Source organism: Triturus cristatus, chromosome 5_2 (genome assembly GCF_964204655.1).
Source record: "Triturus cristatus chromosome 5_2, aTriCri1.1, whole genome shotgun sequence".
Taxonomy (NCBI): Eukaryota; Metazoa; Chordata; class Amphibia; order Caudata; family Salamandridae; genus Triturus; species Triturus cristatus.
Genome location: NC_140588.1, coordinates 958,735,426 through 958,754,251, shown reverse-complemented (window position 1 = coordinate 958,754,251; position 18,826 = coordinate 958,735,426). Strand labels below are relative to the sequence as shown.

The window sequence follows — 18,826 nt, the reverse complement described above, 5'->3', positions numbered from 1 at the left end:
CATGCCCTCATATCGGTGCAGCTCAACTCTCATGGTACGAGGCCCCCACCTCCTGGTTGGCGTCTGCGCGATTCTTTGCTACACTCGGAATCGGTAGTTACCCGTATACGGGACACGATCATCGCTTACCTGGCAGATAATGACCAAGGGGGTACGTCTTTAGCAGCTGTCTGGGAGGCCCTAAAGCTGGTAGTGCGGGGAGAATTAATCGCGCTGACTGTCGCGTTCAAATGTTTGCGTAAGGCTAAGCGAGCAGAGTTGGAGAAGGAGGTGGGAGCTTTAGAGTCTGTCCACAAAAGAACAGGTGCTCCTAGGGTGTGGAGGGAGCTTGAAACGAAGCGGCGCATGCTGAAACACTTAGACCTCGATAGGGCTGAGTATGCACTTCTGCGCTTGCGCCATAAATTTTTCCTGTGTGGGGATAAGGGGGGGGGGGGGCTGTTAGCCCACAGGTTGCGAGCGCGCGCACAGCGATCCAGTCCATTAGGGACTCCCAAGCGGTTGAGCATACCACTGACGCCCTTATTGTGGATTCTTTCGCTATTTATATCAGCGCTTGTATAGCAGGGAGGTGTCAGGACCATTGGGGAGGGAGGATTATCTTGCATCCTGCCGGATTACGCCGTTGTTTGCCTCCTCGGCCGACGCGTTGGAGTCCGCTATTCGCATTGAGGCAGTCATATCTCCGATAGCCCGTCTCAAGATAGCCAAATCACCTGGGCCGGATTGCTTTTCCGCTCTGTTTTTTAAAACCTTTTGCGTTGAGCTGGCTCCGCTTTTAACGCGTCTTTTCAACTCTTTCCTGGATGCTGGGGAAGTCACGCCCTCCATGTCGAAGGCTGCGATTACGGTCATCCTTAAGCCCGGGAAGGATACGTGGGATTGTGGCTCGTATCGGCCAATTTCCCTCTCAAATATAGACACAAAGCTGTTTGCGAGTATCCTGGCTGCGCGTCTTAGCCCCCTGATGGATGGTATAATAGACCCGGATCAATCAGGCTTTATTCCTACACAGCAGGGTGGGGACAACACCAAGCGCATTCTTCATCTCATAGATCTGGTTCATCGATCTCCGGCTCAGGCTTGTCTGCTTTCCATCGACGCCGAGAAGGCCTTCGATCCAGTGGATTGGGACTACCCGTTTGCCGTTTTGCGGGCCTTTGGGCTCGGTGAGAATTTTATACGCTGGGTGCAATGTCTTTACGCAGCCCCTAAGGCATTGGTGAGAGTGAATGGGTGTAGGTCTTCCCTCTTTCCCATCTCCAGGGAGACAAGGCAGGGGTGCCCCCTGTCCCCACTACTATTCGCGCTCTTTATGGAGCCCTTTGCCCAGCGCATACGCTCGAATCCGGATATAGAGTGCTTCAAGTTTGGCGCGGACATACACAAAATTAGTCTGTATGCGGACGATGTTATTCTTTCGCTTACCCATCCTCACACCACCCTGCGGTACTTGGCGATGGAGCTTCATGATTTTGGAGCAGTGTCAGGGTTTAAAGTGAATTTTTTGAAATCACAGATCCTTAATCTCTCTATCTCTGAGGAGGAGGTTCGCGATTTGCAGTGTGACTTTGACGTCCAGTGGGTGCAGTCTGACATTCCCTATCTGGGTATTCGGTTGACTTCTTGCATTACTAGAACTGTCACCCTCAACTACAACCTATTGGTGGATCAAACTACCAAGTCGCTATCCGATTGGTCTCGCCTTAATCTGGCCTGTTATGGGAGACTTGCGGCGATAAAAATGACTGTGCTCCCACGGGTCCTTTATTTGTTTCAGATGCTCCCTGTGCAGCCTCCACCGGGTACTCTCCGGAAATTGCAGGGGCTTCTTAATAAGTTTTTGTGGAATAATAGGAGACCGAGGCTCGCATTATCCCTTGTTACCTCGCCAAAGGCCGCGGGGGGGGGGCTGGGCTTTCCGCTCTTGGGTGCCTATTACCAAGCATCTTGTCTGCGCTATATCACGGAGTGGAATAGGCCGCTGTCCAGCAAACACTGGAACTTTATGGATCAGACGGTCGCTGGGTGTAATATATGGCGTGAACTCTGGCTTCCGCAGAAGCATAGGGCATGGGGCCTCTATTCGTCGCCAGTGACTTCTCCGACTCTCAAAGCGTGGGATCAGTTAGCTGGCCCTAAGGGTTGGACCACGTTTCCATCCCCTATGACACCTATAATGGACAAGCCTGACTTTCTGCTGGGATGTGCGTCTCCTGTCTTCCAGCGGTGGAGGGAGGAGGGGTGTAAGAGAGTGGGCTCCCTCTTTGATTTAGATGGCATGATACCCTTCGCCCAACTGCGCAAAGACTATTATGACTTGCCGAAGTCTGACACCTTCCATTACTCGCAATTGGCGCACTGGGTGACTCAACCTTTTGATGTCGCATCCCCCGACTACTTTTGAGCGCTGGTTGGTTTGTAAAAAAGATGACCGGAAACTCATATCGGAATTGTACGCAATGATAAAGGCGCGTCCTAAGCAGCAGAGGTCGAAGGCGCAGGTTAGGTGGGAGACTGAGTTGGGGCGCCCTCTGACGCGCAAGGAATGGGAGCATATTTTCTACCGAGCCCATCATACAGAGTCTGACACGGTGGGCGCGGAATCTGCTTATAAGGTGGCGGCATATTGGTACTATACTCCAGCGCGTATTCAGTCTTGGGACAACACTAAGTCAGGCCTCTGCTGGCGGGGGTGTGGTCATCCTGGCTCACTGGTCCACTTGCTGTGGCACTGCCCGAAACTGGTGCGGTATTGGGCGGATGACCCTGATGAGGCGTTCCAGATCACATTCCCCCGGGATCCGGCGTACACACTGTTGTGTCTTCCTCATTCCAAGTTTTTTTCCCTTGCGCTCGTTGCGGGGCAGGCAACTTGCACTAGCGTTGCTGGTGGCGCGGCAGGTTCTTCTGGCGCAGTGGAGCTCTCCGATTGCACCGGACCCAAGGGATTGGATACGGAGACTCTGGCACCTTCTCGCGATGGAGTGCCTATCGCTCAGCGTTGATGGGAAGGGGTCAGAATATGCAAAGCTCTGGGGTCCTTTCTTGCAGCTCCTATCAAAGGAATTGAGGGAAGTCACGTGCCCAAAATATTTACAAATTCTTCAGCTTATCCCTTTGGAACCGGCAGGGGCCACTAGGGCAGTTTGACTCATCCCGGACTAGGGCTGTTGACCTAGGGGGGGATTAGGCTTGGCGGTTCGAGACTGATGCGGAGAGGGTGGGGGTTTTTGGGGGGGGTTGAAGGTTGGGGGTTTGTGTATTTGTCTTGTTTTCAATTTTTATAAAAGTGATACATGAGCAGTTGCCCTGCCAGTCTGTTCTACACTAAATCGTTTTCTTGCGGGGTAGACCTGTGCGTTGTGTACTGACCATGCCGTTTCGCTCTGTCGGCCGATGGTTGTAGGCAGCTGGGATGTGTACTTTGGATGAGTATCACGTAATAAAAATGATTGATTGTAAAATGTCCGTATATGCAAATGACATTCTTTTATATTGCTCAAATCCCGTCACATCTATTCCCTCCTTTCTCAGTCAGGTGGATATTTTTTCTCAACCATCTGGATATCGGCTTAATTCTGACAAATGCAAGGTCTTACCTCTTAATATGACTTGCCTTAAGCATGATTTTATACCTACTGTTTTTTCTTGGAAACCTTCTAAAATAAAATACCTGGGCCTATGGTTCTCCTCTAGTATTTCAGAAACTTTAAAACTCAATTTTGATTGCATCACCAATACTATCCGACACTATTTTGCGCTGGCACCCGCCTTTTCTCTCCTGGTGGTGACGTTTGAATTCCATCTCCCTTAATTTTGTATATTCTCTCTATGATCCCTGTACATATTCCTAGTTTTTATTTTAAGAAAATTGATTCTCTTAACAAAATTTCTTTGGAGGGGTAAATCCCCTCGTATAGCTGTGTCTTCTCTGAAAGCAGATAAATCTTCTGGTGGTCTTAAATTTCCAGATTTTAAATCTTACCATTACGCCTTTTCCTTAAAACAGTCTTCTCGTTGGCTTTCCCTAGATCATGGTTTTCATCCTCCTATTTGGGTTTCAATCGAAAGGTTTTTTATTTCCACTTTCACTTTTAAAGAGTTTCTTGCATTTACTAATAATATAGCTCCCTTTCGACCTCCAGTTATTTCTCATACACGTAAACTCCTTCTCCCTTTTTTTTTACCCTTTTTTTTTTTTACCCGTTTTCACCCTCCTTCACCTTCATTAGATCAACAGCCCATTTGGCATAATACCTTAGTACGTATAAAGGATCGGACCATTTACTGGAAACCTTGGAGATTAAAGGGGTTGTTCTGGATTTAACAACTATTACTTGATGGTGTTCCTTTATCCTTCTCTGATCTTCAAACAAAATTTTACCTTCCGACATCTTTTAAAACACAGTATAATTCTTTACTTCCTTCTCTTACACAATATCTTAACTCCTTATCATCAACTCCTGCTCCACCTTTGAAATGCTCCACTCTTTTTCCCTTATTAGCTTCTTCCCCATCAGCTTCCTCTCTATATAGACTTTTATTTCTGCCCTCGGACAGGAATAAGTCAAAAGGTTGAATTGGCTTGGGAAAAAGATCTAGTAGAATGCTGGTCGACCCCTATTTGGGATAAACTATGGTTTAAAATTCATAAAACTTCTTGTGCTGCTAACACTTCCCAAACACTTTATTTTGTTTACCAACGTCTTTTATTTACCCCTGCTAAACTGGCATCTTTCTCTTCGGACTCTTCATCTACATGCTGGTCTTGTTCTTGCACCCATGCTAATTTGAAACACATGCTTTTTGAATGCCCCTCTATTTCACGTTTTTGGAATTTGGTTTGGTCCCAAATCAATACATTCTTTAAAACTGATGTCTCTTTCTCCATCTCTACCATCTTCTTAGGCTCTTCATCTCCTCACTGGCCCCAATCTACGTCCTAATTTTAAATTGGTAGACTTATTATTAGCAGTTGCCCTTCATTTGATAACTTACAATTGGAAACAGGCTGACAAAGTCACTTTTATAGCATGGTGGAATGCCGTCTGTTTCCATCTTTTTTTTTTTTTTGAAACTTTATTTTTCAATTAGCATTAAACAAATACAAAAAACAAAATCGGCATCAATACAGCGTACATAGACATACTATTGGTGTTATCATTGGCATGTAGCACAGATGGTCATATCGGGGGGGGAGGGGAATACCATGGGGTCACAAGTATTCAGAAGCATTCTACAGTGAGGAGAAACATGGGGCATAACATGGAGTCCCAGTGTGCATATAATCGGGGTCAGTCCCCTCACTCCGTGGCAAGGGGAGGTCCGCTTTCCTCCTCCAACCCACTCTCCTCGCCATCAGTCGTATCCTGCGAGGAGGACTACCTCTCCGCCAACCCTGAGGAACACAACAACCGCCAAACCATGAGGTCTTCTTGCAGTTTCTCATCCCTTCGGGTGAGTTGCATGTGTGTTTCTTCGGCTAGGGACCACTCTCGGACATCTTTAAGCCAGATGGACACTTCTTGGCCCCTCTGCCCCATCCAGGTTATAGCTACCCTTCGCCTAGCAAGCACTAGCATTAACTGCAGGAGCTTATAAGGGAGTTTCCTATTCTTTGGATACCCGACAAATGCAAGTAAACAATGCAAGGGTTCAAGCTGCATTCGAATGCCTGTAGCTGCAACTATCCTGCCCACCACCTTCACCCAGAACTGCCTGACCAGAGGACAATCCCAAGCTAAATGTAAAAAGCCCTCCTTATCTGTGGCACATCTAGGGCATCTATCTCCCTTATCGGACGAAATGCGGTTCAGGGATACCGGGGTTAGGTAGGTATGATGCAGAAAGTTAAAGTGTGTTAATTTAAACCTGGCATTGCAGGAGACTTTTCGCGTGAGGGCGCCTATGCGTGCCCACTGTTTCTCTTCCAGCTGAAGAGAGAGATCCCTCTCCCATGCAACCAGAGATGGTGGCACCGGCGGGGCAGAGTCTAGTTTCATAGCCTTGTAGATGAGAGATATCAGCCGCCGACCTGTACCGCACATAAGCAGGATATCTAGGGTGTGTGTGAGGGGTGGAATATCTGGGTACTGTGGCCAGGTGGTTTTTACTACATCCTGAATTCCCCGGAAATGTAGGCACTGACCCTGTCCGAGGCCAAAGTTCTCTTCTGCTTGCTCGTAGGTGATAAAGGTCTTGCTGGGAAAAAGGTCGGCAAGAACTTCGCATCCACCCTCCCTCCAAGGTTGATAGGACATATATCGCCCCATGTCTATGAAGGGGGCCAGTATCCAAATCGGGAGCTCCCTGTGAAAGGGTGCTTTCCGTAGGACTTTTTTGACAAAACGCTGCCATATACCGGCTGTATGTCGCACTATCTGGGAAGAGATGCGTCTGACCCTTTGCCCTGCATCAAAGCTTCCTGTAGTGCCCGAGTATTCACCCTGTCGGAGAGAAGTCATTTCCCCCAGTTGTCCGCGTCTGTCAGCCAACGTGCCGCATGTTGCAGTTGGGCCGCAAAATAATATAAGTCGAAGCGTGTGGCTTCCAAACTGCCTTCCTCATAGCTCTGTATAATAGTGTTAAGAATTACTCTACTACGCCGGCCCGCCAAAAGCAGGGATGTGAGCAGCATGTTGAGGGTTCTGAAGACACGTGGCGGCAGCGGACATAGGGAGTTCTGGAGTACATATAGCGTCCTGGGAAGCATCACCATCTTAGAAATGGCTAGCCTACCCATCAATGACAGCGGAAGAGTGTTCCAAAATGTCACCGATTGTTGAAGAGACGCGATTATGCGGTCCACATTAAGGTAGCAGAATCCCTCCTGTTCCCAACGCAGTCCCAGGTCTGGGAGATCGCCCGGAGGCACCGAGGCCAGTCCCGCTAACGGGAAAATCAGGGACTTACCGCGGTTAAGTCGCAAGCCAGAGACCTCACCAAATCTGTCTAGGTGATGCAGCAGGGCCGGTAGTGCGGCCCGGGGAGAAGTCAAATAAAACAGGACATTATCAGCATATAGGGAAATTATGCGACTCTTGGCACCCACTGTAATTCCCCAGCGTTCCATGTTAGTCCTGATCCGGACCGCGAAGGGTTCTATGGCCAAGGCAAACAATAAGGGCGAGAGGGGACACCCCTGGCGAGTGCCCCTTCCCAGTTGCCAATCTTCCGATCTCACTCTCCCAAGTTTAACCCTTGCACGAGGTGCTGTATACAAGTGTCAAACGCCTTGGCAAGGTCAATGGAGACCAAGACCATATGTTCCTGCTGATCACACACCTCATGCATGATATGATAAAGCAGGCGCAGATTCATTGCTGTGTTTCGTCCCGGTATGAACCCACACTGGTCCTCATGGATCAAGTGAGGCATGTAAGGCGCTAATCGGGTAGCCAAGAGCTAGCATAGGATTTTAACATCAGTGTTTATCAACGTAATCGGTCGATACAATGAGGACTCATGGGCATCCCCTCCAGGCTTCAAAATCATGCATATTTCCCCCATACTCCGGGCGTGGGGGGGGCGGCTTGATTTATCTGCTTCCCTATGAAGGCGTTGTCTGTACTGTGTGAGGGTGTATTTGTAGAGCCTGTCCCAAATGTCTTGGATGCGTTCCTGGATGCCACGCTCCCCTCCCCGCTGCGTCAGGGGCTTCGCGAGTCTGTAGTTCCAAGAGGCGACGCTCCTCCTCCTGCAATTCCCGGTGGAGCTGTTTCCGAACCCCATTTGTAAGGCCCACGCATGCTCCCCTTACCACCGCCTTGAGGGCCTCCCACTTCGTGGCTTGTGATAAGTCCGACCCATCCCAATTTAGGTCAATATAATCATTTAAGGCATGTTCTATGTGCTGCTTCCCTACTGGGTCCTCAAGAACCTCTGCCGGCAACCGCCAAGTCCGTGGGCGAGTTATTAAGGCCCCCCAATCGACTACACATGCCACAGGGGAGTGGTCAGATAAGAAGCGCGATTGATGGGTCACCTCAAAGGTCATAGCCGCATCGGGATTAGCAAGCAGAATTCTGTCTAAGTGACTGTGTTTATTATGAGTGGACGAGAAACAAGTATACACTTTCTGGGCTGGGTGTCCCTGGCGCCATATATCGTGAGCCCCTATGTTCCCCATAACCTCTCGGAGCTTCGTCGTCATTCTAGGTTTCGGACCAGTTTGGGGCGGGTACCTGTCAAGGTCGGGATCTGGGACACAATTAAAGTCCCCCATCCAAAGCAATGGGACCTCAAGTTCCTTTATCAGAACCTCCTGTAGGGACTGAAAAACATCCGGGTCATCTGTGTTTGGGGCATTGGTGTTCATTATTGCAACATCTCTGCCATCTAGCTTAGCTCTAAGGAGCAGGTAACTCCCATTAATGTCAGCTTGTACATAATGAACAGCCAATGGGGTCCCTGGGGCCACCCACACAAGCACACCCCTGGCGTAGGAAGAGTGGAAAACCTGCCCTCGCCATTTCTTCATCAACCTCTGAGCTCCTTCCTCAGTAGGGGGAGTTTTTTGGAGGCATGCTATCGAGACCTGATGCCTGCGGAGGAAGGACAGGACTCTATATCTCTTGCTGCAAGTGCCCAGCCCCCTCAGATTCCAGCTTAAAAATGTAAACCCCATGGATGATGAAATAAGCGGTCCTCGCGTACTTCATGTCCCATGTAGCTACATAAACCCTGAGCCCCAGATGCCGTACCTGCAATGCCTGAAAAAGAACCCAAACAACCCCCCAAAAACACCCTCCCCCCTCCCACGAGCAATATACTGACAACAAAACATGCAGAAATGCCCCTCCCATGCTGGTGCAAGGAAGTGCACAGCTGTCCCATTAGCCCAACTGCGGCTAAACAATACTCCACAGAAAAAGCTGCAAGAGAACCCCCCCCCGAACCAACTCCCAACTTAGGCCAGCCGCCACACGATATAGATCATTGACCCAAACTGCCCTACTTTACACAAGCGAAACAATGGTACTAGATTGTGCAGTATCGCCCACAAGATACATATGGCATCAACCGTTTTACAATAAGCATTTTTCCCAAGTCGCTGCAAGTCAATGGTCCCTAGGCCTCCAATGACCGGTCCCTGCCCAACACAGCAACGTTTAAAGAGAATAAATAAAAAGGATATAGCCTTCATGCATGAGCTGAAGTGGGCGTGAGCGGGTCCATGACAGTTTCCGGAAACAGATGAGAGGTCGGCGGGAGTGTCTCTGGCACCAGTCTCTCATCGGGAATCCCTGACACAGTTGGCGTGGGAGAGTCGTCAGAGTCTGAAGACTCCACGTGCAGGGCACCATCGTTCCCCACTGTAATTCGCTGTCGCTCCGCCTGGACATCACCATCAACTCTATCCTTGCGTCTTCTCCCGTGGTTCCCCGGAGGTCTGGACCTCCAAGCACTCCGGGATCCCCTCCGTTCGCGTTGGGGGAGGGCCTCTCCCCTGATTTCGAGCCATTCACATACCTCCTCAGGTACGTCGAAAAAATGGGCCTTTCCTTGGGATATCACCTTAAGTTTTGCAGGATACAGTAACATGTACTGTAGATGAAGTTCATGTAGCTTCTGCTTGATGCCAAGAAAGGATTTCCGCTGCTCCTGCACCTGGCGGGTATAGTCCGGATAAATGAAGACCATGGTGTTGTCAAAAGTGAGGTCCGCTGCTTCTCTTGCTGCTTTCAGGATACAGTCCCTGTCCTGATAATACAGGATTTTTGTCATGAGGGCCCTAGGGGGGGCCCCCGGTGGTGGCGGAGGGACCAGCGCTCTATGGGCTCTCTCCACCACGAAGACCTCCGACAGGCCCGTGGGGCATAGCGTAGTTCGTATCCAGTTCTCCAGGAACCGCTCCGCGTTGCCCTGTTCCGAGCGCTCCGGAATACCCAGGACCCTGATGTTGCTACGACGGGCCCTCCCTTCCGCCTCCTCCGACCGACGTTCCAGTGCTCCGGTAGAATGGGTGAGCTGAGAAACTTGCTGCTTCAGGGAAGCCACTTCTCCCTTAAGCTGGACGATGTCCCCCTCTGCCGTGGAGACCTTGTCTGCCACCTTCCGCGAGTCCGCCCGTAGTAGGTTCACATCAATAGAGACTGTCTCTATTTGCTTTTCCAGGGCGGTGCGGGAGCCCTGTATCGCCTCCATGAGAAGCAGCTCGGGACAGCTCGTTGGAGATGTCGTCCTCACCATCCTGTCCCGTCTGGCGAGTGATCCGCTGGGTGGAGAGGCGCTGTGTGGTGTACTGTGTGATGGTGTTGGGGTTAGAGGCGCGAGAAAGTCTGTCCTTACCCATGTTCCAGGCAGTGCAGAGGCTCTCAGGGGAACCCCAAAACGGTGCAAGCTCCGGGCTCCGTCTATAGGGCTACAGGCGTACGTCCCCTCCGCAGAAGTCACCAGGAATATGGGGGACCAAGTCGGGGGTCAATGGGCACACGTCTACACCCGACACAACCAGGAGGGCCCCAGGGCCGCTATGTCCAAGGACTGGGTCGAGCACGCGTTCCAGCCGAGATCCCAAGGCCTCTCACCTCAATGCTGCTGCCAGCGTGATGCAGCTGGGCCTCCCACTCGTCAGCCAGGGGTTCTGCAGCGCACTCGAACCCCAGTGTCAGATCCGTGGCCCTCCGCAGGCAGGGGGGCCGTCCAGGGGTCCCCAATGGGGCCAGACACCCCCATTATCCCCAGGCAATGAGCATGAGGGCCCGTGGCAGGAGTAGTCCCCTCGCGGTAAGGTGTCCACCTCCCAGGACAGCCAGCAGTAATTATTTGTCCCTTGAGTCTCCAGGGGGCCACCAGGCAACAGCAAAAAAAAAAACTCTGGGAGGACTCACCGATGAGGCACACCTCAGGAAGTCCAGTGTGGCCGATCGCGTCTCCTCGCTTCCACAGGCTCCCGAGCACAACAGAGGGGAGATCGCGACCGCCCAACAGCGCCGGGCGGTCGCTGCTGTGCACAGCCTCCCCGACCTCATCCCCAAGGATCACTCTGGAGCCCGCACCTTACAGCAGGCCAGGCAGGGATGCGCAGGAGCACCACTCACTCCCAGCGCCTCCCAACGTTAGCAGGCAGCTCCTCGGCAAGCGCAAGGTCCGCAGGGCAGTCGAGGGCAGGTCCAGCCTCAGACGCCTCCCAGGCCCAAGGTAGAGGTCTCTTGGTGCCCCTTGCGAAGCCTCCCTCGCGTCCAGGCACAGTAACGCAGGCCGGAGTGGGGGGCACCTCGGGAGGCTTCCAGTGACGGACGGAGCCCCCGCAGAAGCCGCGGGGTCCGCGGGACAAGTAGAAAGGGAGCGGACAGCCCCGGCCTCACGCGACTGCGGCCGGCAGGACAGGATTGTTTATAGCCTGTTCCAGGCCGTCGCTCCAATCCACTACCGCTCACTCCACATGGGAGCAGCTCTCTCCTTCACTTCAGAAAACCGTTTAAAACTTTCCTCTTCCCTCCACCCTGCTAGTCCCTACCGCTCCTGTCCCTTCTGACTCCCCTCTGTCTTTCAGCGCCAGGAAACCTTTGGTGTCAGTGCGCTCAACAAATTTCACTTAACATAACATAACCCCGCAGTGTGCTACAGCAACTCACAGAGTCTCCGTCACGCAAGGGAGACAGTCGCGGGCGTCTCTGGGCAGGATAATGTAGGATTTTGGCGGCTGGCCGGTCGGGAGCAGAGGAGCTCACGTCCTGACGGCCATGTTGCTTGGCCACGCCCCCCGTTTCCATCACAACCTTTATACTAATTTTGTTACCCCTATCTTTTTATCTATTAAAAGAGATCTTTTGTGGCTCCCCTGGACTACTTACTTAACTTGGACTGCTTCTTCTACTGCTACACTAGTCAACACTTCAGATGAAGTTCGGAAACCTCCATAATGAAATATGTTGTCTTTGTATCACTATGCTTACTTTATTAGTATTACTCCTTGCGTTGTTTCTTTGTACCACAATATGACTTATTATCCTTCAAGTGTTTTTTATGCTTACAGTCGTTAATACATAGGTTATGCTGCTTGGTTTTTTAGAGTTATAAAGTTTCAATACATTCCCCGTCTCTTGTTTTTTCTCCCCCTCCCCCATCCCCCCTTTCCCATCCCTTACTCTCTTTTTCCTTTTTCTTATTTCACTTCATACAGTATGTTCCTTGATAATGATTGTATTTTGGTTTTATCTTTCCTATGATCTAATTGAGCTGAATTGTACTTGTTGTACATGTTGTTTCTCCTCTATTATGTCTCTTTACTTAATAAACTTTTAAAAATGTTTTAAAAAACAGCATTCCCTCACAAAGATCCTCGAACATGGGCCCGACAACCATGGTTCACAACCCTCTTAGAACTCATCAAAAGCTACGCCTCTCACCCAGGCTTCTCACTCAGAACCATGGAGAGATAAGTCATCCAGATCCCAATCAACTCAACCTTGCGATCTGGCACCTGAAATCCTAGAGTTTGGCTACCTTAATTTACCGCCAGACTGCAGAACATCATTAAGGTGGCTAGACGTCCTACCACTAGAGCTTGCTATGCCGCAAAGTGGAAAAGATTTGTAATTTACTATACAAATAACAAAATCAACCCACTAGATGCTTCCATTCAAGAAATTATCTGTTACCTTTTGCATCTACAACAATGTAACCTAGCGTATACATTCATTAGACTACATCTTGCAGCAATAGCAGCCTATCTATAACAATGGGACCATCCTCATGCAAGCATCTGACCAAAACAGATGCTCCAAAACAGACATTTGTCTTTGTTTAGGCTACCAGCTATCAAGGCATTTACAGAAGGACTGTTCCACCCTCTCCAGTATGGAACCTAAATGTGGTACTTACCAGACTCATGGGCCCCCCCATTTGAACCTATGTATAAATGCGAATTGCAATTTCTATCATCGAAAGTAGCTTTCCTAGTTGCGATCACCTCTCTCAGAAGAGTCAATGAACTCCAGGTATTAACCATACAAGAACCATTTCTCCAAATTCATCATAAAGTGGTTCTTAGGACTAACCCAAAATTTCTACTAAAGATGTCTCTGCTTTCCACCTTAACCCTGAAGAACTCCCAGTGTTTTTCCTTCTACCAGACTCAGTAGCAGAACGAGCTCTTCACACCCTAGATGTAAAAAGAGCGATACTTTACTACATTGAAAGAACAAAATCCTTTAGAAAGACCAAAGAACTTTTTGTAGCTTTCTCACCAACTCATTAAGGCAATCCTATCTCAAAAACAGGGATTGCAAGGTGGATTGTTAAATGCATCCAAATATGCTATGCTAAAGCCAAGCGCACCTTAACCATTCCCCCTAGGGCTCACTCCACATGTAAACTAGAAGGATCTAGGGCATTCTAAGGGAACATTCCCCTAGATGACATCTGCAAAGCAGCAACTTGGTCTACACCACACACGTTCACAAAACACTATTGTGTAGATGTGCAAGCAAAACAACAAGCTAGTGTGGGCCAGGCTGTATTAAGAACACTTTTTCAAACCACTGCAACAGATACAGGTAGCCACCGCTAAGGAGGTAACTGCTGTATAGTCTATGCACAAGTATACGATCTACAGCTCATATGCCTCGAAAGGAAAATGATACTTACCAGTATGCATCTGTTCTTGGCATGTAGAGCTGTAGATTTGTATACGCCCACCCACCTCCCCGGATACCTCTATCTGTTCCAGTACTATCTTACTTAGATACATTACACATGGACATCCTTTTCTATTTCTTAATAACTCCATCATAACCCTCGTTAGCAAAACAATCTGGAGATGGAGTCTATGCCCATGCGCAGTATCGTCCTAAGGAGGAGACACCTACCTCGTGACTACAAAGACTTCTACCAAGACAAAAACAAAGTGCAAGCATCTGAGCCCAAAACCAGATGGTGATCTATGCACAGGTATACAAATCTACAGCTCTACATGCCAAGAACAGATGCATACTGGTAAGTAGTATTTTCATTTCAAGATGCCCCCTAAACACTGCTTTCTTGTTCTGGGTGTGCACCTCTTTTCCTTTGGGGTTTGAAAGGTATCGCACCTCTATTTGGGGCGTTTCTTGCCCAAAGATCCATGCTAAAAGTCTTTCTGATGTATTCCCCTGCCGGTGGAGCAGCTGGCGATATGATTTTAGTGTGCATCTCTCTAACCCATCGTGGGAGACCAGGACTTGTCTCAGTAATTCTGTTTCGGTGTCTTGCTGTTGCTCTCCCTCTTTTACCTCCCTTTACAAGGCAGCCAAATCACGTTCCTTCCCAAGTAGTGTCTCCTGGAGAGTGTGTCGCACACCACATGTGAGGCTTACACACCTTTCCCTCAGGACCGTTTTAAGGGCTTCCCATTCTACTGCGCGGCTTCCCGCTGTCATCAAATTTTGAGCAATGTAACCCCCAGGGGCCTTTACAATGTCTTCTTTCCCTACCTGGTCTTGCAGTATTTCTAGGCAGAGATTTTTTTTTATACTTTCATAATTGTTCTGGATTTAGTCTCTGAGTGTGTGCCATCAGTCTTGATTGAGTAAATACAATAAATGCTTAACACACCCTCTGGATAAGCCTAACTGCTAACCCACACTACCCCCAAAGAGAGCTGTTAGGACTCGCCTAATGTAGCCTCTGCTATACCTCTGGGGACTCCCTAAACTCTGTGCACACAACATACCTTAATTTGGTATAGTATACACAGAGCCAGCTTCCTACACAAGGGTTGTGCTTTTGAAGGGCAGGGCGAACAATTGCACTGTTAATATCTTTCACCCTACGACCTTTGCCCAACCTCTCAAGCTCCGCCCTAGTCCAGCTAGTCAAAGTTCCACTACTTGTTTTTTGGGGGTTTTAGCACCTGTCCAGCAGAAAGCTATGTTGACAGAATTGTGGGATTGGAAATGGGTTTGAGATACAACTCAAAGGGCCCTGTGTGACCGCTGAAACTCTACTTCTCACCTAAACCTTGACAGTAACTCTGTACAAGGGACATAGGAATCTGTTCAGCATGTCTTAAACCCACCAGGCTATTTCATAATAAAGAGTGCTCATTCAATCGCCCTTGCTTCTGGACATGAGCCAGAGTTTTTTTTTATAGATATCTTAGACATCCCACTAGCTGAACTTTCAAAACCCTGTCTCAGTCTCCAATCAAGGTTAGTCTCCAAACAGGGTTACTGAGGAGTTTAACTCCTAGAGGAGGGGTTTACTTTCCAGCATCCAATGCAAACGGATTATATTATACATTAAAAAAAAAAACAGAAGGTCCTTCACCACACGATGTTTCAGGCAGGTCCAGTGCCTTTCTCCAGGAAAACTAGAGTGAATGATAATCCAATGCAAAGGTGAGGGGAATATAATCTGCAAAGCTGAAGTATGAATCGAGGAGCTAGACTCATCCATTAACCCCTTCAGCGCTGGGCGAATTCCGCCGCGGTGCTGAAGGGTTCGAGCGCGGGCGGGCTCATGACGGAACGGTTCCGTCATGAGCACAGCTCAACCGTGGCTCATGACGGAACCGTTCCGTCATGAGCATGGAAGGGGTTAACATAGGAGGGTTCAAAAGGTCTTTAATGGTAATAATATGGCAATGTTAAAGAAATATACAACTAAAAAATCTGGCATGGCTTTAGAAGTAATACTAACTGAAAATGCTTGGCTGCTAGCCATGAAAAAACTTACTACTCAGTCTGGGTGATATTGTAAAAAACCTAAATAATAGATTGTTTATAAAACAACTAACTTGAATGTAAAAATGAATGCTCCTGAAAGTTTACTATATTGTTGGTCTGTGCTTCGTTTCTAACAATTTTGTTAGTAAGATGCTCACCTTCCAGTGGATGGCAGGGTTAAAAAGGGAAATTATGTCTGAAGTACGTGTCTGGCATCTCCATGGCATCTGGTTCATACTTTGACATATAGAACTACATGTTTGGCTGAACTATTCAGATATGACATGGGCCAAATGAAAAGTGAAGCTTAAATAGGTGCTTTAGGCAAAAGCCTATCATTTCTTTAGAACACACAATGATTACACCTCTACAAGGATTGATAGTCCATCCTGTGCTGTATGCATACCCTCGTCTGCTGATGTTTATTTTGCTTTTCAACTAAAAATGAGCACTACAATTCTAAAAATACAAAGTTAAAAATTGTTGTACTTATACACAACAAATAAGCCAGACCTACAGGCTTTGCCCTGAAATTGCGATTCACTCTTGTACACATCTCTCGCTGTTCTTGCTAACATTGTCCAAACTCCTTTCTGTTCTATTTACCCATCTGGATTAGTCTCTACTGTAGACATAGTAAAAGCGTTGAATAGATCTGCATCGACATTTGTTAGTTTTGAGAACGGGTGATTATGCTCTTGAATTATGGCACACCCATTGTTGAATTGGGGATATTTTTACAAATCAAACTCATTTCATTGATAGATCTATAACACTTTACCATTTGCTGTTTGGTTATCTTGTGGATTTGTTTTGGCTCCAAATACCGCATCAAAATCCACACTAATAGGCGAGGAAGCGTTCTGAGAAGCTGACTGAAGAGGAAATCCTAGCAAAGAGAAAAACAAAGTAAAAATAAATAAACATTAAGCGACATTTAAAAATTAACAGCCAGAAACTTTGCATTTAACGTTGGGCAGGGTGAAAGTTAATGATCTGAAGGAACAGCAGGCCTATGAAAGAGGCAAAACATGCACAGAATATTTATCTATTTTACTAATAACTGACTAGCAAAACAACGTCCTCTCAATGTATACAACGTAGAGGCACCCTAAATCCTTCTACATTCATAATGTTACCGACCATCACTAGCGGTTCATTATTGAATTTCACGACACAAGGAAAACATTAGATACTGGAATCTCTTGCCCTATAAGTGGGATCTCGAACACTTTATTAAGAAGAAGAAAATACCCTGTTACATTACTTTTGCAACTTGACCCAATAAAAATGACCATACTGTGTTATTCCACCATCCAGTTGGAAAATACAACTTGTCACCTAAAGTTAAACATTTAGTTCTCTAATATGGGTGTGTCTTGACACCTAATACCTCGTATGGAGAATATGAGTATTGGGGGAGGAGTTTTAGAATAAATTCAAATTGTGTAGTAGGGATGTTACTAACTGCAATTAATCAAGCACCGCACTTCATTCAGGTGTCAGTCGTCCAGGTAAGGAAACAACTGAACCTCCTTGCAGCTGCATATGTGTAGTTCTCACTAACAAAAACTTGTAAAACCCTGAGGCATCAGGCAGGAGTGAGCAAGACCAAATTGGAATATGGAAATTCATAGCCATCGTGCAGTGATCTTCATTCAGTGCTAAGACGTGTGCCGGAGAGACGCTATGAGACGTTTCCCTTTCTATAGGTTTCTGAGCCATCAGGCCCAGGATGCTTTGGAAAACAGTCTATAGGATTCCCTGTCTCACGAGTAGCAGTTAAGAGACAGTTCCTGACTCTGGGTTGCCCCCTGACATATCAAACTAAACCGGCTATATGACCAAGGATTCTATGTTCTCATCAAATTCAAACATTGAAAGGACAGGCAGAAACAAACACTTGCTGCAACCTCTAAACCTTTACAACTTCTTGCATGTGAAATGTTTTCCGGTAATCTACACAAAATTAGTTAGAGCTAAATACATTACGTCTTTTGCATCATGATTATTATATACTCAAATACTGTGCATAAACTGAAAATGAAGCACTTCCTCCATACATGCCTAACTAATGATTGGTGCATATACTTCCAAATTGCAATCTAAATCAATTATTTTAGCTACCAAATACTCGTTTTATGAGTGATAGATAATTTTACTCTACCTATGAGTAACAGAGAAGGCGCTTCTCTTAATAAACTTTGAATAGAAAAGATAAAAGTCCTTGCCTTGAAAAAAAGCAACTACGTTCCACTGCCCAAACGTAAATACTGTGACTAAATTATTGCTTGAAAAATAACTGCAATATACATGTTCGCTCTACATTGTTGAGGGCGTGGAATTAAAATTCAAAGCGTCTGAGAGAACAACTGTGCAAGGTCTAAAATTGAGACCCAGTTGAAAGAGCAAGGAACAAATTCAAGTTCCATAGAGGCATGGTGTAGAAAGTAAACATGAGTATTTGCTCCTTCAGAATATATATTACAACTGTTAATTTAATTACGAGGCAAACAAAAGGGATGACAAGTAACTTTTGACCGTGACCGAGGCAAAACCTTTCTGGGTCAAAGGTAAAAACAAACCTAAAGGATCGGAAAAACTGCCATGAAGATTATCAACCTTTTAATCAGCATACAAAGTCACAAAGCACCTTAAATTAACGATCTTAATGAAAAGACATGGAGCACCCAAAATCACATCATCTACACCAGGAAGCAAATCACAGGCACTTAAAAGTGCTGCGCTCAATCTTCAAGAAACTTAGGAAGATTCAGAAGCATCACTCAGTAGTATTATTTTGCTACTTGTAATCCAGAATTTATAGTAGAAGAAACACAACTACGAGTATGGAAACGCAAGCAATACGAATAGGATCAGCTACTCTCAGAACTAAGAAAATCCGAGCTCAAATATATAGCCAACATATGTGCAGCAATGAAATAACTTTAATGCCTTTGAATTATCATGTGGCCATAGTGGGAGGGCTAATGAGTTCACATTGTAGAGAAGTCAATAAACCGTGAAACAAGTTTTCTTTACAATATTGAGTAAAGCACGTCACAGCAGTTATGTTAGATCATCTTTTCGTGCAATATATTCTTGTTTGATTAGTATGGCCAGTGTAAAATGTCATTAGTAATACTCAAGTACTCCTTTATCCTTGTGTAACA

General features: G+C 47.1%; 1 protein-coding gene across 4 annotated transcripts in view; it reads right to left on the bottom strand.

The window, feature by feature from the left end:
* The window catches only part of LOC146829464 (phosphatidylinositol-binding clathrin assembly protein-like), a 704,267-nt gene that overhangs the window by 301,029 nt on the left and 384,412 nt on the right, over positions 1-18,826 (bottom strand). For all 4 annotated transcript variants that reach the window (XM_085608147.1, XM_085608148.1, XM_085608150.1 and 1 more), the window contains exon 13: positions 16,435-16,542. In XM_085608147.1, coding sequence (XP_085464273.1) covers positions 16,435-16,542 — 108 coding nt within the window. The remainder of the gene's footprint in view (positions 1-16,434; positions 16,543-18,826) is intronic.